Source organism: Punica granatum, chromosome 4 (genome assembly GCF_007655135.1).
Source record: "Punica granatum isolate Tunisia-2019 chromosome 4, ASM765513v2, whole genome shotgun sequence".
Lineage (NCBI taxonomy): Eukaryota > Viridiplantae > Streptophyta > Magnoliopsida > Myrtales > Lythraceae > Punica > Punica granatum.
The window spans coordinates 19,465,408-19,489,370 of NC_045130.1; the positions used below are offsets into that span (position 1 = coordinate 19,465,408).

General features: G+C 38.6%; 1 protein-coding gene across 2 annotated transcripts; it reads left to right on the forward strand.

Annotated features, from left to right (window-relative positions):
- The first annotated feature begins 173 nt into the window (after window positions 1-173).
- On the forward strand, window positions 174-16,852 carry LOC116205171 (protein CHROMATIN REMODELING 4). Of its 2 annotated transcripts, XM_031537673.1 has the most exons (12): window positions 174-531; window positions 2,119-2,394; window positions 2,756-2,857; window positions 2,970-3,725; window positions 5,793-5,894; window positions 6,004-6,034; window positions 6,111-8,680; window positions 9,058-9,215; window positions 11,865-11,979; window positions 13,044-13,126; window positions 13,227-13,773; window positions 14,355-16,852. In XM_031537673.1, exons 2-12 carry the CDS (start codon window positions 2,182-2,184, stop codon window positions 16,419-16,421), a joined length of 6,744 nt encoding a protein of 2,247 aa, XP_031393533.1. In that variant the 5' UTR covers window positions 174-531; window positions 2,119-2,181; the 3' UTR covers window positions 16,422-16,852. The 2 variants fall into 2 exon arrangements, with proteins under 2 accessions (XP_031393533.1, XP_031393534.1); XM_031537674.1 differs by lacking the exons at window positions 174-531; window positions 2,119-2,394; window positions 2,756-2,857; window positions 2,970-3,725 and having other exon boundaries at window positions 6,124-8,680.
- The last annotated feature ends 7,111 nt before the right edge of the window (window positions 16,853-23,963 follow it).

Sequence of the window (23,963 nt, forward strand, 5' to 3'; positions counted from 1 at the left end):
CATCGTATTTCCTGAAACTTTTCAAGAAGTCGGAATCTCGAGCTTCAAATCGACCACACAGATGATGTGAATGTCCGAAAGTAATTTTTTTTTTTCGATTCCATGAGCCTCGGCTTCCGGGTTAATGGTGGTGCTGACATGTCAGGGAGGGGCGTCCTATGACCCCAGCGAATCCGTATTATGTGCCTTAAGTTTCTCATGATTCTCTCTCTAGAACTGCTCGCTCTCTTTGATGTTGTTGTTTGCTGTTGCTCTCTCTCTCTCTCTCTCTCTATATCTCTCTAGGAAGGACTATTCTTTCTCTCTCTATTTATTCATACTTGGGTTGGTGTCCCCCACAACACACAACCCCGTCTCTCGCTTTCTCTCTCTTCCTCGTATCTCCCATCCCCTCCTCCGCCCTCTTCAGCCCCTCCCTTCCCCCCCTTTGGTAGCTTTGCCCTAGACCCATCTGTGCCTCCAATCTGATTCCGTGCTCTGCCATGCTCTTGATCCACTTGCTTAGATTGCCAAGCTTTGCCATCCGTCACGGTACTGTCAAAATTGGATTCCTTTGCCCTGCTGCTTGTTTCTGCATCTGTGTGTTCTGGGGTTTTTGCAATTTGTGCCTCTTCAGCTGTATTTGCCCTGTCTGATGCCGGATAGTGTTTGATTGGTTGATAATCTTTGTCCATGTTCTGTGATTGTGGGTGGAACATTTGATGCTTTGGAGGCATTCTTGTAGTCGGGGTTTTGCGGCGTAAGCCGGGATTTGGACTGTTTCAATTAAGTGCAGTCAGTGGCTTTTGAGCTGTTGAACTCACCCTGAGGTTGGATTTTGTAGATTTATGCTGTGTTTGTTCTTTTATACTGTTTTTGTAGTCGGGCACTCTGAATTAGGAATGTGGCTGTTAGACATTTTAATTGATTTTCACTTTGGGTCAGTTCTAAATCTTTATTGCTCGAAATATAGTGCTTTGGTTATTTAGTATTAGGCAGTCAATGGTGTTGTTTCTACTCTTGTTTATGCTGTGCTTCAACTAGTGAGTGATTTGTAAATGGCTGCTCTCAGTTCTAACTTCACCTCACCACAATGTGACTTGTTACTCCAGCTGAGTCCTAGTGATTGTTCAAGCACGCAAAAATGTAGCGCTTGAACTTCAATTGCATGATTTTATCTTACATGAGTTTCAGAGCAGCATGCAACGTGCCTTCTGCTTAGTTTAGTTAGCTGACCTGCTGTCACAGTAGTCCCTGGGTGCAGACCTGCATTCACTGTAGTCCCTGGGAGCAAATATCCATGCTGAAGCATTTTTTGTTAGTACATATTGCCCCTAATATATATATATATGTGTGTGTGTGTATGTATGTTATGTATATTGGTTGCCTTGGCAATGGGCAGTGAAAGCTCGCTATTTATTTAAGAGTTCATGTGATTCTACACTTATTTTGAGTCAATTTTTGATTAATTTTTCCTAAAATGGTCCTCTAAATTTCCGAATGAATCAATCTATTGGATCTTAATCTGATAATGATCATCTGCAAAGTGCTGGTCATTGTGTGAGGTTAGCTAGAAGAACAAATCGATGTCTTAAAATTTTTTGGAACTATATAGGTCTGTTGAGAGGCTAGATGCTCCATCTCGATGGTTAAAGTAAAGCTGAACATGTTATGTTATCGAGTCTTTCTTGGTTGACTGTGATCTCTGGTTATATTTGCTTTTCAAGGAGGCTAGGCTAAGTTTCTTCTAACCCTCAACAAGGGAAAAAAGTAATGTGGTTAGATTCTGTTAAGAAACTTATGCTGTTATCTGCTTATATGTTTTCACTGAGATGGTGATAATGTCATATGAAATCTAATTACTTGATGATTATAATCTTTTCTACTTGTACAGTCTGTTTGGAGTCCCCCGGGAAAAGGACTACTTATTTTGTGATTGATGTCATCTGAACTTGCAAGTTTACGGATCAAAAAGTTTACATGTCAGATTTATCAGTAGGTTTTATCATATTTTATCCAAAAAACTGAGAAGTCATAAGTGATTACTTTTGTTTTTGTTCATCAGCTTCCACTCTGGCAGCTTTTACCTATTATATATAGTTTGTGCTTCCCCTTGATGTGTTTCATGTGCATCTACAGGCGGCTGTATAATTTCTACTTGATTCTTGGTTTATTCTCCCAATGTAAGCCATAGCATTGAAGATGAAGGATAACGGTTCATTGGCTAGTAAAATCATTAATAGGAACTGGGTTTTGAAGCGGAAGCGGAGAAAACTGCCTTATGGACTGGATCTTTCAAATGGTAAAGAACAGAATACAATAGCCTCAGAACCATTGAGGAATACTACTAAGCAGCAGCTAGAAAGTGAAGTAAGCTCTACTTTGTCTTCATCTAAGAAGAAAGGACATGATGGGGTGAGTTTTATTTCTTTTGTTGTTGATTGCTGCTGTCTTTGCTTTTCCTAGTTTGTGCATGAGTATTAATCTGGTCCTTATATATGTATTCTGTTTGCTCTTATGCTTGGCGTGATCTTTAGCAATATAGCGGATCTTTCATTTGTTCTTCACCTGGCCTTTGCCTCTACTCTCTTCTTTAGCCTTCTTTTTGCACACACCCCCACCCCCAAGAACTCCATGAGTAGCCATGGTCCATAAGCATGAGACGAGTGGAATGTGGAGAAGGAAGCATTTTTCTCATTTTATTTTCAGCTATCTATTGAAAGATTGTTAATGATTCACTAAGTCTTCTAACTTACGGTCTCTGTTTCCATTCCAGTATTACTATGAATGTGTCGTCTGTGACCTTGGTGGCAACCTGCTTTGTTGTGATAGCTGTCCACGGACCTATCATCTCCAGTGCCTCAATCCTCCCCTTAAGGTAGGCCCTATGGGCTTTCACCTAGAGATATATCATTATTTACCATTTGATAATTTGCTTCAGTATTACATTATTGATTGTTTTTGTTTTCCATCTTGTTTGTCATATGAAGCGTATTCCAAATGGAAGATGGCAGTGCCCCAAGTGCTGCGGGGAAAGTGATTCAGTGGAGCTCTTAAGCAATCTAGATTCCATTTCAAAACGAGCTCGGTCAAAAGTTGTTGGCACAAGACCTACTTCCTCATCAGGCACGAAGAAAATGTCTCTAATATTTGGAGGCTCTGTTATGTCGAAGAAAAGGTCTTCCAGCAAAATGAAGTCTGCTGGTCCTCGGGTCAAAGGATTTAAAAGTAAACCAGACCCCTCTCCGATGGATGAAATTTGTCCTGGAAATCCAAGTGACCGATCCTCTAGTGGTTTTCCAGAAACTCGGGATAATGATAATGAAAAAATGCATGATGTTTCTCCAAATAATGAACCTCCAGTCAGGAAAGTGGACTTCTCTAATTTGGAAGATTCATGTCCCTCTCAACCGTCAAATTCAGAGCCAGAAGATGGAGCTGTAGAGAAGAGCTCCAGTTTATCTGGCGATGATGCTCCTGACACTCAAGTTGTTCTTGCAATTGGTACTTTCCCTAAGAAAGTTAAGAAACGGAAACACGTCCAGAAAAATGACATGCATAAGAGAGCTAAGACCGATAACGGAAACGACAGTGCTTCTAAGAAACGTGTGTCAACAAAGAAAGCTGCAAAATCCATAACTGTAAATCTCCAGCAGAGAAGAAAATCTGGTCATGGCAAGGTTTTGCTGTCTGCTCTGGAAGACACTGTTGGTGCCAAAGGTTCAAGTGATCTCGCTAAAGAGGAGGTATGCTTTGATGCATGTTTCTAGGCATTTGAGAATATCTAAAATAGGTTATAAAATACAATTACCCCTTTGGAGTTTAAAAATCCTTTCTAGAGAGCCAACTCTTGAAAGCTTGATTAATGACCTGATTTGTCCTGTTATCTTTTGTTGTCCAAAGTTTCTGCATCTTGCAGACAGAATTAGGGGCAAGGACAAATGCAGTTAGATTTCTGATTTGGTCCATCTTGGTTGCTACTGTCTTCTATTGGCACTACTTAGTATTACCTTAAGTTCATTTATATACACAGTCGAGGCAAACTCACTGTGAGTTTTCATAGAATAAAAATTCTGTCACTACTTTATACAGGGACATCAAGGGAGATTCATTAAAATACAATCCTTTAATATTTTGAGAGAGGAGTTTTACAGTATCCAAGCTTTTAGTCTAGATGTTGTTACTTGCTCAGGGATCTTAGGAACTTGATCTCATGTTGTGGCCAACTCTTGATCTACATGATTACATAATGTACGGTGCTAGAATGACATTTTTGGAATTGTTCAGTAGAGGATTTAGAGTGTGTTTGGATTGAGAGTTGAGTTGAGTTGAGTTTTGATTTTAATTGATTTGTAATGATTGTATTGTTGAATTATGAGAAAAAGTGTGAAAAAGTAATAAATAATTGAGAGAAAATAATGATTAAGTAATGATTGTATCGTTGAATTATGAAAAAGTAATGAATAGTTGAGAGAATTTAATATAAAAAATTGAATTGAATGGTTAAAAATATTTAAAAAATATAAAAAGTAATGATTGTGATGTTGAATTGAAGATAAGTGGAGTGGAGTTGAGTTGAGTTGAACATTGTTCTGAAAACAAACACACCCTTAATATGTAGGTTTTCCAAGTGTAGGATTGGAAGATTTGATCATCTATTGTTTTGTAAGATAAGAAAAAAAGTGAATGAAAGCAACCCTAGGTATAATTGTACCTTAAGCATTTTTATGCGTGCCATGAAAAATAGTTCATATAAGGTATTTCGTTGTTGCTGCTCCTGTAAGTCCTGTTGACAGGCACCATTTTTGTATCAGATGATCTTTCTATCTATGTCTGCGGCCATTTCACAGATATATATTTACAACAATACAAGAGACATAAAGTTCAATAATATGTATGTTTTTGGCATTATTAAGATAAAAGCTGCAATCTTTTTTAATCATGTTAGATGAAAGCATACAATATTCTGTTCAAGTAAATTTTCAAGCAATTTGGTATTTTCCACTCATTTTTTTATCATGACATTACTATCTTAATACCAAAATAAATCCCTCTCCATTTTTACTGTGGGGTAGTTGTAGGATAGTTTCTAGACAGCCTCTTGAACTATATCTTTTGTTCTTCCTTTCCTGCATGGGTTTACATCTTCTTCGTGCTATTATTGATGCAATGGAACCCTGTCCTGGTTACAAAGAAAAGTGTTGGAAGTACAATCGCACAGCAGATTGGGATGAAATTAATATTCCAGGAAACATTCTGGGTAGTACAATATGCTTCTGAAGTTTCCTCCCTAGTAACACTAGGGCTCCTGAGCACGTAATGATCTTACAAGTGAAGAAACTTTCTTAAGGCCCAGATCAGTCATTAAAGGACTCTCTAAAAATAATGAGCTGCTCTGAACATAGGATTTTAAAAGTCTCATAAACTATTTTGCATGTTAGTGAACATGTAAGGATTAGTTAAGCTGATTTGATGCTATATTACATACTTCAATTACTTTTAAAACCGAGATGGTTGCCTGAAACTTGTGGTGAAGTTGGTGGTGTAAAATTACATTGACTTTCAATACCATTAAGTCTGTGTTTTCTGTCTCTGCTATGCCAAACTTGTAAACAGAAGACGCATTAAGCCATATTAAATGATAACTGACACTTTGTTGGGTTTTTTTTTCCCCTGGTGTATTTTGTTCTCCTGAGGCTTTGTAATATATTGAATTCAAGAATCTGTTTGTGTAGATGAGAATCATATCATACTGATTCGTAGTTGATATTCTTCAAAACAATTCTTGTTTATCTATTTCTGACTTTATGCAGAAAACACGTAAGCACTCTAAACGTGCACAACATTCAGATGGAGAGCATCATTTGGAGGAGAAGCTGACAAGCAAAAGTATTGCCATCAATGAAGTTCAGCAGGTATTTCCTAAAGGATTACAGATGATCCTGGGACGTTGGTTTGTGTTGGAAAAGTATAATTCGTTCTGATGATTGGAACAACATCCTCTGACTTTCATTCGTTTCTCAGGTTGACAGAGTTTTGGGTTGTCGCATTAAAGGTATTCTTCAAACTCTTTGCATGTTATGAGTCATGTAATTTAGAGTACCTTCGTTCTGATAATTTTCTTGATCCAGAAAATCAAAACAGACTTGTGGAGAAAAGTGCTGGTACTGACATGAGTATAGATGCCAAACTCAATCAGGCTATTGCTCAAGACCTGGAAAAGAAAGAAATCACTGATAGCGATGCTAGAGAGTTGAAAGTGAATATAGAGAGGGGATCTTTGGCCAGAGAATGTGAAGAAAGAAGTTATGACATAGAAAATTGTGATGAATCTGCTGGGGCAGCAAATGAGCTGGGAGAAAGAGATGATGGGATGGAGACAGAAGCTGAAGGAGGTGCTAACACAAGAAGCCATGACAGTGATGGAGATCCCAAACGATGTGATAGGAGTACCTCTTGCAATGATAATGATAAGAAAGGTACAGACATGCCAACTAGAATAAATAGCAATCATGGGGACAAACTCTTGGCTTCTGAATCTGGGACTTCATGCTATGAGTTTTTAGTGAAATGGGTTGGAAGGTCGCATGTGCATAATAGCTGGATATCTGAATCCCAGCTGAAAGTTCTTGCAAAACGTAAATTGGAAAACTACAAAGCAAAATATGGAACAGCAGTGATTAATATCTGCGAGGACCGGTGGAAGCAGCCTCAGCGAGTTATTGCTCTCCGTGCATCTAGTGATGGCTGCAGAGAAGCTCTTGTGAAGTGGACTGGTCTTCCTTACGATGAATGCACTTGGGAAAGATTAGATGAACCAGTTCTTAAAGAATCTTCACATCTTATTGATCAGTTCAAGCAGCTGGAGCAACAGTCATGGGAGAGAGATTCTCCTAGGCGTGACTCACTGAGGTCAAAAGATGATTCTCGCCAAAGTGAGATAGTCGCTCTCAGTGAGCAACCTAGTGAGCTGAAGGGAGGCTCCTTGTTCCCTCATCAGCTTGAGGCGCTAAATTGGCTGCGGAAATGCTGGCACAAGGGCAAAAATGTTATACTGGCTGATGAGATGGGGCTTGGGAAAACTGTCTCAGCTTGTGCTTTTATCTCATCACTTTATTTTGAGTTCAAAGCTTCTCTGCCTTGTTTGGTTTTAGTTCCGCTCTCTACTATGCCCAATTGGCTTTCTGAGTTTTCTTTGTGGGCCCCAGATGTGAACGTTGTGGAGTACCATGGATGTGCAAAAGCAAGGGCAGCTATTCGCCAGTATGAGTGGCATGCTAGTGACCCAAGTGATCCCAATAAAAGGACAGGCTCTTATAAATTCAATGTTCTGTTGACCACTTATGAAATGGTTCTTGCTGATTCATCCCATTTGCGTGGGGTCCCCTGGGAAGTTCTTGTGGTCGATGAAGGGCATAGGTTGAAGAATTCCGAAAGCAAGCTGTTCAACTTGCTAAATTCATTTTCCTTCCAGCATCGTGTACTGTTGACAGGAACTCCTCTCCAAAACAATCTCGGTGAGATGTATAACTTGCTTAACTTCCTGCAGCCTGCTTCATTTCCTTCCATCTCTTCATTTGAGGAAAATTTCAATAATCTCACAACCACCGAGAAAGTAGAGGAGCTTAAGAAACTTGTTGCTCCACACATGCTTAGAAGGCTTAAGAAGGACGCCATGCAAAATATCCCACCTAAAACTGAAAGAATGGTCCCTGTTGAGCTGTCATCTATACAAGCTGAATACTACCGCGCCATTCTGACGAAGAATTACCAGATGTTGAGGAATATTGGGAAAGGGGTGGCCCAACAATCGATGTTAAACATTGTGATGCAGTTGAGAAAAATTTGCAACCATCCCTACTTGATACCTGGTACTGAGCCTGATTCTGGATCGGTCGAATTTCTTCATGAAATGCGTATTAAAGCTTCGGCAAAGCTGACTCTTCTGCATTCTATGCTTAAGGTTCTTTACAAGGATGGTCATAGAGTACTTATTTTCTCACAGATGACCAAGCTTCTTGATATTCTTGAGGACTATTTGACTATTGAATTTGGGCCCAAGACATATGAAAGAGTGGATGGGTCTGTTTCTGTGGCTGATCGCCAGACAGCAATTGCACGGTTTAACCAAGACAAAAGTCGGTTTGTCTTCTTGTTGTCAACACGCTCTTGTGGACTTGGGATCAATTTGGCCACTGCTGACACAGTTATTATCTATGATTCTGATTTCAATCCACATGCTGACATTCAAGCAATGAATCGGGCACATCGTATTGGTCAGTCAAACCGTCTTTTGGTATACAGGCTTGTAGTTCGTGCAAGTGTTGAAGAACGCATACTACAGCTTGCAAAGAAGAAACTGATGCTTGATCAGCTTTTTGTGAACAAGTCCGGGTCCCAAAAGGAAGTGGAAGACATTTTGAGATGGGGTACTGAGGAACTTTTCTGTCCTAACGATGGAAAAGAAACATGTGAGACTGATAGCAACATAGAGGAGGCAGTGTTTGATATGGAGAACAAGAACAGAAAGAGAGGCGGCGGCCTGGGAGATGTCTACAAGGATAAATGTACAGATGGGAACAAGAAGATTGCGTGGGATGATAATGCAATTATGAAGTTGCTTGACCGTTCAAACCTTCAGGCAGGTTCCACCGATTGCACTGAGGGAGATGTGGAGAATGATGTGCTTGGTTCAGTGAAGGTGGGGAATTTTTCTTCTATGTTACCCATCTGCTAGTTGATTTCTGGATTCTTTAGTTGCTTTACTTATTAGTTAGAGTTGATTGTATTGAAACTATTTTGAGTTTGCTTAATAGAACATGCTTATTCCCTATATAAATTTCAACCTTAACCTAAATAGTTTAGTAAGAGGACTTTGACACCATTTAAAAAAGGACAGTGACGCCTCCTTTTAACTTCCAATGCCATTTTTTATTCTATTTGCTCCACTGATATAACACTTCGTAGATTAAAAGAGACAATCCCTAGATATCATTGAAGGGATAAACCCCACCGGCGTTTGGACGATAGGTAAATATAAATTTTTTGATGATTTTTCTTCTCCTATTTATGTATCAGTCGCTTGAGTGGAATGATGAGCTGGCTGAAGAGCCAGGTGGAGGGGAGTCACCTCTTGTTGCAGGTGAGGGTATTGGTGCATCCAACTCTGATAAGAAGGAAGAGAATGTGGGTAATGCTGTTGAGGAGAATGAGTGGGACAAACTTCTTCGTGTCAGGTAAAGGAGAAGCTCTCACAGCATGCTGGGGATATGCTTTAAAAAAATACTTCTTATCAATGAAGCATTTTCAGTAGCATCTAGTCTCCAGTGCATGTGGTTAACTACTTGAGTTGGTAATAAATGAGTTCAATATAGGTCGAGGTATAAGAATCTAACAAGTATGATTGTGTGGTGCCGAGCAAAAAAAATAAAAAGTACGATTGGTATGGCACTGTGTCTGCATCATATCTGCAGGAATTATAGTTATGGTTTCATCCCTTAGATTATCTATTCCGCCTTAGTTAATAATGTCTTTCCTCTAAATGACCCTTCTCCTCAACCAGAGATTCTTTCAGCTTATCATATGATGGGTGAATATGTGGTGCTGTGTTACTGTTGTCCCGTCCAGATGGCCAAAGAGTAGGATGTGGTGATTCTTTAGTCTTTAACTGGCAGTATATGTGCAAGTCGACTTGTTATTCCAAATGGGAGATGGGTGCATAAATTATTCCGTTAATAATCTTAAGTATTATTGGTTCCTTTTATGGTATGTTTCTCATCCATTTGACAGGTAAAACATTCCAATGTAGATATCCTCACTCTTCCTATTCAGTGGTCGCTATCTATATTTCTATAAGAAATATGTTATGCAACATGTGATTGCTTAAAATGTTTATCAACCAGGCTTCACTTCTTTTGGATTCTGAAAGTTAAGTCTTTTTTCCTGTTGTATCTAATTCTCCATTTTGTGGGGGTTGAATTATCCAAAAATGTGGTCTCAGATTTCAGCATGTCATTGTTCTGTGATATTGAGGCTTACTAACTATGCTGTTAACACCAAGTCTCATGTGATCTTTCATGAGAAGGGTGTTGGCACTCTGGACCCAATCTTAGACGGGACCAGAGAGGCTGGGTCCATAAATCCCTCCTGTGGTTTGCAAATAAAATTAATTTTTGCTGGGATGATAATATTTTCCGTTCTTTTCTTCATGAGGTTCAATTGAAAGGCTTTATGAAGATTTTAATAAAACAGATGCTAGTAGTGTCGTGGTGGAATTTCTGTGGTAATCATGACATAAAGCACATGCACTGATCAATAAAAATGTCAAATATTACACAATTTTTCATTTACAAAATATCATTTGCTCAATCTAGTTATTGTTTCTAGTTGATTCAAAGTCATATGTGTGTGTGTGTGTGTGTATAGGAAGAAGGTAACTGGGGATAGAATAACTTGCTGGTTTTTTCTCAAGTTATGTAAGCTGCAAATTTTTGGTATGGTTAGGATATAGATGGAATTTTCATGTGCTTCTGAGCATGATCAATTTACTGCCATGTTTGAAGCCTTATGTATAATTTTGGTTTTATTGTTGTACATGTAATTTGGCTTCCCTTGGCGGCTTTTATCAATGAATAACATTTTATCACTAAAAAAAACTAAAGAAACAAGCTCAAGCTTCATCAACATCAAATGATTTATGATTTTCTTTATTCAAACTCTCATCAAGAAAAGAGTACTATGAGGACTCATTTCCTTTTTGCTTGTGTTCAGTTGATGTTGTATTCTCTTAGCAGATTATTAGAAATTGAGACTGGCAATCTGAAAACATGAAAGAAGTGTGGGAACCCACTTAACAGAGCCATGCATAGAGGAGAACAATGAATTGACATAAAATAAAGAGAATGGGATAACAGGTATAACTACATCTTAAAAAGTGCAAACATGCAAACACATGCATTATCCTATTCATAAAAGAAGTTGAGGACAATAGATAAAAATAAAATAAAATGAACTGAGCATTTACATACTGTATGGATGATGATCCTCAAAAATCTCTGTGTATGTTTCTAAGGTAGAGAGAAGGTAAGAATGGTGAAAGAGATTAATAGTTTTTGAAATAGACCTTATTATAGCAGCCCTTGTAATATATAAAAGCTCTTGGGGCTATTTGATTTGTCCTTATTCACTATGCAGGGCTTAATATAAACGAAAACAGAATGAATTATGTTGGTCTTCCATGTTATTCTAAATTCTGCTCCAATTTGTGGTAGTAGAAGCACCGTAGCAACACCAAATGACTGTCAAACATCATGCAAAAATACAAATGCATTTTGTGAACCTTGACCATCAGCGGTAACCATGTGAGCCGCATAACATGTTTTGCAGTTTGGAATTTCAGAATGCATGAAAATTTTCAGAATCTCAATGGACCCCATTATTGCAATTGTGCATGATGCCCTTTTTTAGCTTCTAGTATCTTTTTATCAGTTCAAGATCCCTATTACTCACTGGATCAAAGAATTAGTAAATGTTTAATCTGACTGGTATAGTTTGATGGAACTCCCTTCCAAGACTCAGATTATTTTGAGCGGAGAAGTGGGGTAAATAATGAATTGACCATAAAGCAGGCAAAACCATATCCAATCCTGTTGACTTTCTAAGAATGAATGTATGCATATTATTGCTCCTGTATTTATATAATTGTCGAGAAAGTATGACTGCATAAAAAGATCCATTAGTGTGACCAAATTACTCGGGTATACTCGGAAGAACTTGCCGTGAAGTGAATGCATCATTACCGTAGATCACATATTCTTTATTGAAAATCTTACCTTTTACTTGAAATACTTTTCTCTGAATTTGACAATGAACTGGTGACTGCACAGATGGGAGAGATATCAGAGTGAGGAGGAAGCAGCCCTTGGCCGGGGAAAGCGCCAAAGAAAAGCTGTTTCTTACAGAGAAGCATATGCATCCCATCATAGTGAAATTCTTAATGAGGTACATCTACTTGATTGTTTTTGTGTTCTTTAGGTCTCTGCTTCTTTGTATTTGTCAGGACCTTATCTTATTATTTTTATGGCACGCATAGTTGCTGAAGACTCTTATCTTGCAACCCAAGATTGTCCATAAAATTGAGGCTATTACCTGGATGTCATGTTGTCTGATGTGATATGGCGTTTGTACTTTTGACAAAAGCACATATGAAAATAGAGAATAACATGACAAAAGCGCATACAAAAATAGAGAATAATATAATCTCCCTTTCCATAAATATGCCCCCCACTTCTTCACAAAGGCATTGCTAATTAATTGAACAATTAACCAGTTTGGTAGATCCTATGCCTGTAATGACCTGCTTTGCCTCTTTCTTGTTATGATTTCTCTTATAGTGCTCGCATCGCGGTAGTTATATGAAATGTTCAGCAGTCTGTCTTACAAACCAATTTTCCATTTAGCTTTTCTAAGGAAAAGGTTTTTGCTTCAGTCTGTGGTTACTAATGTATATATTTTCTTTAATGCAGATCAATTGTATTCTTATTTCGTTTACCTTGTACGTCTGCTTTTAAGGGGAAAAAAAAAGTTGGTGATTATACTTGTCACTGTATTTATTAATTTCTTATTGAACATGAATTACTGAAAGTGCGAACTCACTTGAGATAAGACAAAATATGAGTGGTAGGGTATTTAGAGGCTTAGTTTCTCCTATGGAAAGAAAAGGAATATTTTTAAGCCCTTTGAGCCTTACACGAAATGCATGATGGTGATAACAAACACGAGAGAATTCTTTCAGTTTGTTAGTATTGTTGAATGGGAGGTGCTTAGGAAAGATGTTGATAATGGTCCCTTTCATAGGCAGTGAATAATTGTATGAGTAAACTTGGCTGTGTTGAGAAGAAAATGTTGGTTCGGACTCTGGAGACGTTATAATCTTCTGTTCTTATTCCTTTAGGTGCTATGCTACTTCCTCTTATAATATCTTAAATCATCATCTTATTAATTATTTTATCTTATTATCTTATTAAATTACTCTTCTGTTCATATTTTTTCAACTTGTAAATCAGAGTGCTGGTGAAGAAGAGCGAGAGCCCGAACCAGAGCCAGAGCGCGAATACACACCAGCTGGACGAGCACTAAAAGAGAAATAGTATGTCATTATTTGGAAGTCTCTTCTGATTGTGTTTCTCCTTCTCTGTTTATTTTTGAGCCCAACAGTGGTAATTTCTGTTATTGTATTTTTTATGCAGTTCAAGACTCCGTGCCAGGCAAAAAGAGCGCCTTGCTAGAAGGAATATGGTCGAAGAATCTCATCCAGGGGGGGTACCGCCTGCGCCTGAGAGGCTCACTCAATGTTTCCCCAATGATGCCCCTAATGGTGAATCAGTTCAAACAATTAAGGATCCAGAGGACGATAATTCTGTTCAGCACCCTGATATTCCAAAGTCAGGCCGACTTAATCAAACGGTCAATGCTCATACTGATATCTCTATTAGTTCCCTGACCCACACTCCAGATAATCTTCCGAGCCACAGGCATCTGGCAGACCCTGGACCCGCACGACTGTTACCGGTCCTGGGCCTATGTGCCCCAAATGCTTATCAAATGGAGTCGCTGCATCGGAATTCTTCCAGATCTAATCCCAGGCAAAGCAGGGCTTCTGGGCCTGAATTTCCATTCAATCTAGCGCCATTCCCTGCGACTCTGATTGGGCCGAATATTAAAGACCTGGAGCAACCTGCCCCAGATAAATTTAAATTCGGAGAAAGACCTGGCGAAATTTTGCCACCTCATCTTGTGAGTAGTTTTTTCCTAGATCCTGCTCCCTATATCCCGTGCTCATCTGTCTGCACAACACACAATTGAATCAAACATGATCTATATGAAAGAGTCAAAAAAATAAAAATAAAAGGGTAAATATTGAAAGGTCCTCTTGGTTTTTGGTTAACCTTGACAAGAAAAAACTTGTTACATTTACCAGCTGGAGGAAAGATCTGCATCGAGAGCTTTTCTTTTCCGCTTGCCATACAGACCACATCTATGCTTCATGACTCTTTGTATTCACTAGAGTAAATAGGGATCCAGGTTCTTCTTGAATGAGTGCGAAAGAAAGTATGTGCAATTATTTAAATCAATTTTGTATAGGTGTCACAGAGGGTTAAGTTCATTGAAAATGAAGTATGTATTGGCTATGACATACATTTCACCAAAAGCCTGGAAAGTGAATAATGAGCGGGCTTTGTGAACCAAAAAGTATTGACTTTTTTGGTTTAGGCAGGCTTTGTGAGGATCCTAAAGACATACTTACATCTTAATTGTAATGCCTTCATTCATGTGTCTATATATTTATGTTGCTCATTCATTCTCGTCTTATGCAGTATCCTCCTGGAGTTCTTGAAGAAAGATCTGCCGCTCTGTTTGAGCGTCCAAGTTTTGCTGCCCCTGATTTTCCGGATAAGATGATGCCAGACAAATTTCTTGATGAAAAGTTGCTTCCTAGGTTCCCCCTTCCTCCTAAAGCTATGCTTTCCCAGCATGACTTCCTTCCCACCTTGTCACTGGGTGGCAGATTCGAATCTGTAAATGACTCTTTTCCTGAAATTCCAAATTTTCCCCCATTGCCAAACTTTAAGTTCCCTCCACTTGAGGTGCCTCGATATGGTCAGCATGAGAGAGAAGTTCCCGCACCAACCTTAGGGTTGGGTCAGATGCCAATAACATTTTCCTCATTTCCGGAGAATCACCGGAAGGTGCTTGAGAATATCATGATGAGAACTGGCCCTGGGTTGAGCAACTTGTCCAGGAAGAAATCGAAAGTCGACGACTGGTCAGAAGATGAGCTTGATTTCCTCTGGATTGGTGTTCGGCGACACGGGCGTGGAAACTGGGATGTTATGCTCAGGGATCCGAGGCTGAAGTTTTCGAAGAATAAAACTCCTGAGGATTTGTCGGCCCGATGGGAAGAGGAGCAGGTGAAAATTTTTGATGGGTCAACTGCTCCAGTGCCAAGGTCAAACAAGCCCCGCAAATCGAGCAAATCACCCATATATCCCTCATTTTCTGATGAAATGATGACAAGGGCATTGCCAGGAAGCAAACTTGCCAATGCCTCAAAGTTCCATGGCCATTTGACTGACATGAAATTAGGATTTGGTGAGCCCATTTCTGCCCTTCCATGCTTTGAGGCTCTGGACCCACTTGGGCTGCATCACAAGCATTATCCTCCGATTCCGCCACTACATCCTGAAAAAATTCAGGCGAATCTGATGCTGGATCCTTCTGCTGGACCATCTGACCGGCCCGGAACTTCAACAAACGTAACTCTTGAGAATTCATATTTTGCCCCTCCTTTTGATCCCAGCAACTTGGGCTCTCTTGGGTTGGCTAGCTTGAGCAGCTTGGAATTACATCAGAGGAGACAAGATGAACCTGCTGTCTATGGTAAGTTACCGAGCCTTTTGGACAGATCTCTAAACATGTTACGTGAGTCCCGCAACAGTTTCGGCCCCTTTGGACAACCTATCGATTCAGGAATATCGCCTGATGCCACTGCTGAACACCAGAAGAATCTTGCTGATTCAAAGGGGAAACAAATAGTCAATGATGGTGTTTCTTCAAAGAACAAGCTGCCCCATTGGCTCCGCGAAGCTGTGACGGGCCCCACGAAGCCCCCAGATCCAGAACTGCCTCCCACTGTGTCAGCGATTGCTCATTCAGTCCGATTGTTGTATGGGGAAGATCAAGAGCGTGCAATTCCTCCATTTGTGATGCTGGGCCCTCCTCCCCCTCGGCCTAAGGATCCAAGGCGGAGTCTCAAGAGGAAGAAGAAGAGGCGGTCACATATGTTTGGTGATCCGAGTTCCACTCCTTCGGCCCTGGAATTCCATTCACTTCCGCAGTCGACGCCCTTGACTGAATCTGAACTCAACTCGGTCCCCTTGAACTATTCACTTCCGCAGTCGACGCCCTTGACTGAATCTGAACTCAACTCGGTCCCCTTGAACTTAAGATCGATGAGCCCATCATCTTCGAGGACGCATATTAATTTACCGGGAAGAATTTGTGCCGGTTTGATGCCTTCCCCTGAGGTACTCGAGCTGGTTGCCTCTCATGCTGCTCCTGGGCCCAAATTGCCGGTCATCGCTACTATTCCTGCCTCGGGAAGCCCAGAAATCCCACCGAGTGCGTCCTCATTGCCTGAACCAGACCAGCAAGCTGAGTTGCACCGCTCAGAAGTTGCTCTGGAGCCAGAGAAGCCTGTAGATGATTCATCATCTCATGACCAGCAGGTGGTAGCTCCTGAAGGACCTCATCAGGTAGTGTCTGATAGTGCAGATTCGAGTAAAACACAGTCGGACCCTTCTCGAACTGAGCATCCTGATGTTGGGGCTATGTCATCTGAGGAAACCATTTCGGATCACCCAGAGAGTGACCATGAAAAGTAGGTTGCTTCTGAAGCCTGGACTGACTAGGTTGAGAAACTGGGATTGGACGATTGCTATTCTTTTTCAGTTTGACGATCCTTACTGTATGTTTTTTAGGGCCTTCTGGGTTTTTTAGATGCTTTTCCAATATTCTATTATTATTATTTTTTGGTGGCAAGGGATTAGGGAATGAGAGATGACTGATATATTTTGGCAAAAAGAACAACATAGGCTGGGGGGGGAGAGAGAGAGGGATCATTCCCTTGTAGGACCAATGTATTTCTGTAAAGTACTGTCATAGGGGAAATGGAAATATATTGATAGTTTTCCTCTGTCCATGTCTAATGTGGTTTCTGTTCCCTTTCCCATCCAAGTGTAGTCAAAGCTTAAGAGCAACACGCTCCGGTTAGTCTTTCATTATATAATAACAAACTATTTGCCTGTTCTCGCGCTGCCAATTTTTGTCTTTCATTATATAATAACAAATTATTTGCTTGTTCTCGCGCCGTCATTTTTCAAAGATGAAACTTGGGAAAACCATTTCATTGCTTGCATTCCTCTCTTGAAGCCGCGTTCTTGTCTTTTCTGGTTTTTCTAAGGAAGCCATGTCGTCATCTTAATTATATAAATATTATATGATGCAATATTTAATATTCGATAAATATATATAATGGAATTTGCTTATTGACATTTGAAGATCACTTAAAATCTTACATTATAAGAATAAACATATGCTTTTGATATAATGAAATATAAGTTTTATGATTGCATATATATTATACATATCCGTTCTGATTCATTATAGGATTATGTATACATGACCGACTATATAACCAGTCAAAGAAGACGTGAACAAGAAGAGGCAATCAGAGTATTCTTTTTTATAAGAGAGGGAATAACGAAAGAGAAGTTTAAAGAAAACTAATCAAAAGATGGTGTAGCGTAGCAGTGCACACTATTGCCTGTTGATCTAGAGGTCACAGATTCGACATTACCCTTTTATTAGTTATTTAGGATTTACCTTTTATTACACTAGGCCTTAAAAGTTTAAAGAAAACCGATCAAAGTATTCTTTTATAAGAGGCAACAAGAGTAAAGTTCTTGATTCACCACATTCAACATATATTCTTTATTACCATTCTATTTCCATTTCCAAAGATGTGTCTGTTTTTCCAGATTTGACATATTTTTTTAATACAAACATCGATCTTACATCAATTTGGTCTAATCTTACATCAATTTAGTTGTTTCAAAAAGGCTTCATTAGATTTTGCTTGGTGAGTGCAATATTTTTCTTTTGATTGATATATTCAATATTTTTCAAATATTTGAATGGCACTTTATCTTTTTATTTTTTTAATTTTATCTATAGTATAACAAATTTGAGGTGCCATAGTGGTTTATCTTGTGCTATTATAATTTATAGAATATCTTTCGTGCGTTTCCTCTAGTGTTATCAGAATCGGACCGGATGGTGAATTGGAAGGGGTATGGATTTATGGGTCTAATTGGAGATTCGATGAGTTGAACCACACGTTTAATTAAAATAAAATAAATATTCATATTATTAAAAAAATTATGGTAATTAAGATAAAAGTATGATAATTTCAAAGAAATATAAGGATAATATAAGAAAATGTCTATATTTAATATTCTTACTCCAAAATAAATATTGGATTTTAATAAGTACCTAAAAGTAGAGTTAAAAGAACAAGAAGATAGCGTTAGCTTGATTGGTAGCATGCTAGTGTGGGATTGGTTCAATGAAATTTTGCTCAAAAACTAGCCGGTTCAATGGGTCTGACGGCTCAACTCACTTGGGTTTCTAGGCAGATTGGACAGGACATGATGCTATTTCTCGACATGACCGGTCGAACCAGCCAATCCGGTTTTGATAACGATGGTTTCCTCCCTTTTGCTTTTTTTTGCCATTTTTTAACGTAATATAATTTTTCATAGTTTTACTAATTATTGAAAACCAACATTCACCCAAATATTAAATATTCGTTTTACGAATATCATTCCAAAAAATGTATTCATTCAACCAAATATATTGAACGAGTATTCATATAATATTATTTAATTCGATAAAAAGAGATAACATATATGACAAAAAAAATTAACAAACAGCACTAAAAAATACAACATACAACATATATTTATTTATGCTTAGATAATTACATATATCAAGTATGGAGTTGCCTGCGCAACACGCGAGTACTCACCTAGTATATATATATATATATATATATATAATAACATACCATTTATCGGTCTTTAGTGCAACAACATCCCGAAAATAAAACCTCGTGAAGCCACGTCATCTCTTACCGGCCCTCTTGCGACGCCACATCGTTAGTTTAATTATATAAATAATATATTCAGTAAAATATATCAATTTTTTTATTTGGACTTAATTAAAGAAATTTTTATACTTAAAATATCTTTTAATTATATTAGATTGCAAATTAATGGTAAAAGAATTACAATAAAAAAAATATATAATAGTGTATGCATATATTTTTATTCCAATTAGATATATATATAATAGGGCTGCTTTTACTTGGTATACATATCTCCCATTGGATCTATCCAAAGTTGGGATGACATGAAATTGAGATTTGCTTTATACTTTTCCAAGACAGATCTTGGAGTCTAAATTGGTGAATTGACTTTGATCAAACGAAAACCAGTAGAATCTGCTGAACCTTATATCAACAGATTTAAGAAAGCTAGGATCAGATGTAAAGCTATTTGGGCAGAGGAACACTTTCTTTCCATGGCTTTCCAAGGCTTACATCTCGAACAGTGCAAGAATTCCAAGGAGCAAAATTCTCGATTTGTTTGAGTTAGCTTCTACGGCCACTGGCTATGAATAGCTGCTGGAAAATCAAGAATATCAAAAGAAAACAACTTATAACGCATACTTTTAAGACTTTGTCAAGGTTGATGAGTCAGATTATGATGAGTATGATGTTGATGTTGCTGAATTTGTTAAAGGAGATCCTGTTACTCGTGACGCACTTACTCATAAAGATGTTAGGGCTCAGAAATCTATTAAAGATAGCAGTGAAGGAAAATACTCATTTGACATCACTAAAGCATATCATATATTTGATTGGCTGAGGTCTAATGGTAAGATTAGAATCAAGGGGAAATATAAGGTCATGAACAATCAGGAAATTCATGGTAAGTTCTGTAAATGGCATGACACTTTTTCACATTCTACTACTAAGTGTCTCTAGTTTAGGAACCTGATTCAAGATAAAACTGAAACTAAGGAATTAAGGCTCCTAGGAGAAATTCCGATATGGTGTAGACAAGAATCCTTTTCCTTCTCCTAAAGTGGCGGAGGTAAACTTGGTTGAGATTATTGGTTCTAATCCTTTTATTAATGCTGTTGCTGATGCTTGGCAGGACGATGACAATAAAACTGCTTTAGGCAACAACTTATTTGATGTAATGGTGGCTACTGGGATGCTGCAGTTCCCTGTGGTTACAGGTTTAGATGATGCTGAGTGGGCTAGATTTTGCATATGGCATCACAAGATAGCCACACCACAGATAAAAGCATTATATTCAGGAATGTGATCAAGAACATAGTGAAACCTAAGCCCTTTTGATAAGCTCACTAACCAGAACTTGATAAGAAAGAAGGGTGGAGAGTAGAACCAACTAAACTCACTCGATAAAATAACTCGCCACGAGAAAGAAAAGTGATTTTGATTCGCTATGCTCAAGGAAGAATGATAAGAATCGGGGTTTTCGCCACTAAACAAGGAATTTGTTTAGATAAGAAAAGAAAAGAAACGCTCTAAGCAATTTCATTCAAAAATATTCATTCATAGTCTGTCATCTTCTCTTACAATAGGTGCATATTTCTATAGAGGGAAGACACCCCCTTGACTTTAAAATAGGAAATTGATATCTAATCTTCTCTAGATTACTTTCCTAAAATAGAGTAAGGTAATAATCTGAAATATGAAACTTAAGATTACTGACTCAAGCTAACATAAGAAATAATATCTAATTAAGAGAAATTATATTATAGTAATATCGGAAACTTAATATCTAATTAAGCTAAATTCTTGTTCCGGAGTCATCTAGAATATATGTTTGGAGCCGAAAATTCGAATACATGTTGAGCTGCAATCTGAAGCACATCACCTTTGCTATTACTCCAGGCAAGCCACTGCACTGGATATGCTCAATGTTTGGTATAAGCTTTGTCAACTCCAACTGAGGACTTCTGGCACAATCTCATGAAGAAAGAATCCACTGTCCAGTTGCTGGTGGATCACATTAAAAGTGCCATGACCCATATGTGCAATCCATGTACAAAGAGGTTGGTGAGTCCCCTTGGAAAAGCTGGGTTGAAGCTATCTCGCTAGCAAAGGGGGCAGAACTTGAACCCTGTGGCAGAGCAATCAAGTGCTTCCAATGTCCAGATCAAGCTGCCAAGGGAAGAGTGATGACCATGGACAACAATTCTTGGGAAGGAGTCCCAACTAGCTTTACCCAAGTGGCTGAAGAAAAGCCAATTGAAACAATTAAACCTAGGAGAAAGAAGAAAAAGATTTAGGCAGATGCGATTCGGGTATCAAATGAAAACGGATGCCTCAAGGCCAAAGTTGGTAAAGGACGTGTTTATAAAGCTTTGGCGAAAGAGGAAGGAGAGGAAGGAGAGGTAGGAGAAGAAGATAGCCCCAACACATTAGACTGCAACATGGTGTCAACTCTTCCAGCTATGTTCGAAGGAGAACATCAGGGAGGACTAGCCCCAACACATTAGACTGCAACATGGTGTCAACTCTTCCAGCTATATTAGAAGGAGAACATCAAGGAGGACTGCAAGATGATACGGAAGATGACATTCCCGCTAATAAGGAGCTGCACTTGGGAGGGTTTGAAGACCTCATGCCGGAGGATCCTAAAACAGGTCAGGGCTGTGAAAATTTATTTTATTTAAGTTTCCCTAAACCTGCTGGCTCTGATGATACCATGAATCATCTGAGAGCCTTATTCATCTCATGCAAAATTGGCAGATTTACATGAGACAAAATTCTGTGTGACAATGTTGCTGCTGTAAATCTTATGCCTTACAAATCATTCAAATGCCTTGATATGAAAGATTCAGACCTTTAGCCTGTGGATGTTATGATTTGTGGGTTTACAGGGACTGGTTTGAAAACCAAAAGAATGGTCAGTATCCCTGTCACAGTGTGAACATTCACTAGACCTATTGCATTCTTTTAGTAGATACCATTTCTAGTTATAAAATACTTTTGGGCGAGAATGGTTACATGCCACTTCTTGTTACCCATCTACCTTACATTAGATGTTATACATATGGAACGGCAATAGTTTTGAAGTTTTATATCTTAATTCACCTACACTTGTGTGACTGTGAATTTGATGATGACTCCTGATGATCATCTCTGACGAAGACTTTGACAGGCTCATGGATATTTCTCTTTCAAATGATATGCAGCTGAAGCTAGTCGAGGAGGCTCAGAACATGTCCACACTACCAACCAGGGAAACCTACCCCTGATGAATCTTAAGACACATATGCTTCGCTCTGATCTCGTCAATTTGTCCGTGATTAGATCCTTCATAAGAGCTCTAGGACAGTTACTTTTTAGCTATCTTTTCCTTGAATTTACTTGTAGTAGTTCAGACTTCTTGTATTTCATTTTTGAATTAAGTTGACAGGCAAAATTTAAAAAAATTATAAACTCACTCAACAGTTTGGCAATTATCCGGTAGAAGTTAGCTAAGTTGAGATACTCTTTGCCTGGATCTGCAAACTACTTGTCAAAGCATGCCTTCACTAACATTTCGCCTTCCTTTCTTTATCTTCTGCAATAATAACATCCCGCAATGAAAATAGAACGTGAACTTATAATCTCTGATGATAAATCATCTCTTAGATAAGTTTTTTGATAGTTGCAGCATGATATTGCAACATGAGACATTTTTCGAGGTTTAAGCTGTTTAGATCCTCCCAACGTGTGAGCGATCAAATCCCCTACTCAATTGAATGGACGGCCCCGTAGCTAGTCCTTGAATGGTGCAGTTGTGAATCCTGGAAGATATGTGGCGCATGGATCCTAGCCTCGCAAATTCGAGAGTTGCTGTGTTTAAGCCTGGAAGCCGAGGTAAGGATGGAAGCCATTCTTAGTCCAAAAGCTAGGAAAGGTAGAAGGGATAGGTGCCGAGTGCTCGACGATTGCAAGGACATGTAAGAGTGGTATGTAATGTGCGGTATGTAAGTGTTGTATGTAAGTGCAGTATTAAAAAGTTCATGAAAGGTAAACATGCGGGAAAGTAAAGGTACAAAAAAGTAAAAATAGGAGGAAATGTGTAGATTGTGTGTTGTGACGAAGAGGGTACAATTGATGACCTTTCTTGCTTTTATAGGCTAGGTCCTAGGATAGTCCATTTAGGCAATATTCCAACTTCTTTAACTAAACAAAGAATATTAGCAGCATAAGAAACTAATAGGGGTCCCGCCCTTATTTGCCGATTTAACCTAGGAAATTAATCAAAGACTAACAAAAATAAAGAAATTGCTCCAACCAGAAACATGTCTCGTCAATCTTGGAGGTATGTCCAGCTTGGCTAAGGAAATAATCTTCACCTACCTTCTTGAGCTGCCAGCCGTGTACTGGCTGTCGAGGTTCTTTCTCAGCCACAACTTACAAAGAGTCTGCAATCTTGGAGTTCATGTTGCTTGTCACCTGTTCCTCGAACTTCGTAATAGTCGCTAGATGTGAAAATCGGTTGTAAATAGTACCTGACAATTCATGTACTTCCATCACTGATTGTATGAATCCATCGGTTGTACGTACACGTTTCTCTGCCTTAGCAAAGTCCATCTGCTTGCTTTCATCCACCTTGCCCTCATCAACATTCAAAACATCATCATCGTCCTTACTCATCACTGACCCCGCTTTCACCATCCTTCTCATTTTTTTGTTCTATAATTTCTAAAGTTGCTGTTCTTTCAGGTACTTTCGTCTGGCCTCGCAATCGAACCTTGTTGAAGCGATTTAGATGAGAGATTGTGGGAGGCAGTTATGTGAGAGAAAGGATATGGCTGGATGTGAGTGAGAGAGAATAGATATGCGGCAGTTATGCTTATTATACCAGAGAAAGTAAAGACAGGCAATTATGGAGTTTTAATCTTTTAACGTTCCAATATGAAATCAAGCTGGGATTATAACTAATAAAGGGGCACGGGTAGTCCCACTAGTTATCGAACTTGCAACCTCTAAGTCAACAGACAAGGTGTGAGCCACTGCACTGCAGCCTCTTTTGATTTGTCGTGGTTGGTTTTATATAAACGATCTAATATAATATAACTATATCTATCCAGTATGCAATATGTACACAAGATTGCCATTTCTCTCTTATATTCGAATTTAGTAAATCTTTTTTTTCATGCTAATACTCGAAAGTATTATTATTTTTCTTGAAACATGTGATAGCATGAGGTATAAAGTATCTAAATATGAATTTATTTTTAAATTATGAAGATAATTAGAGATTAAATTAAAC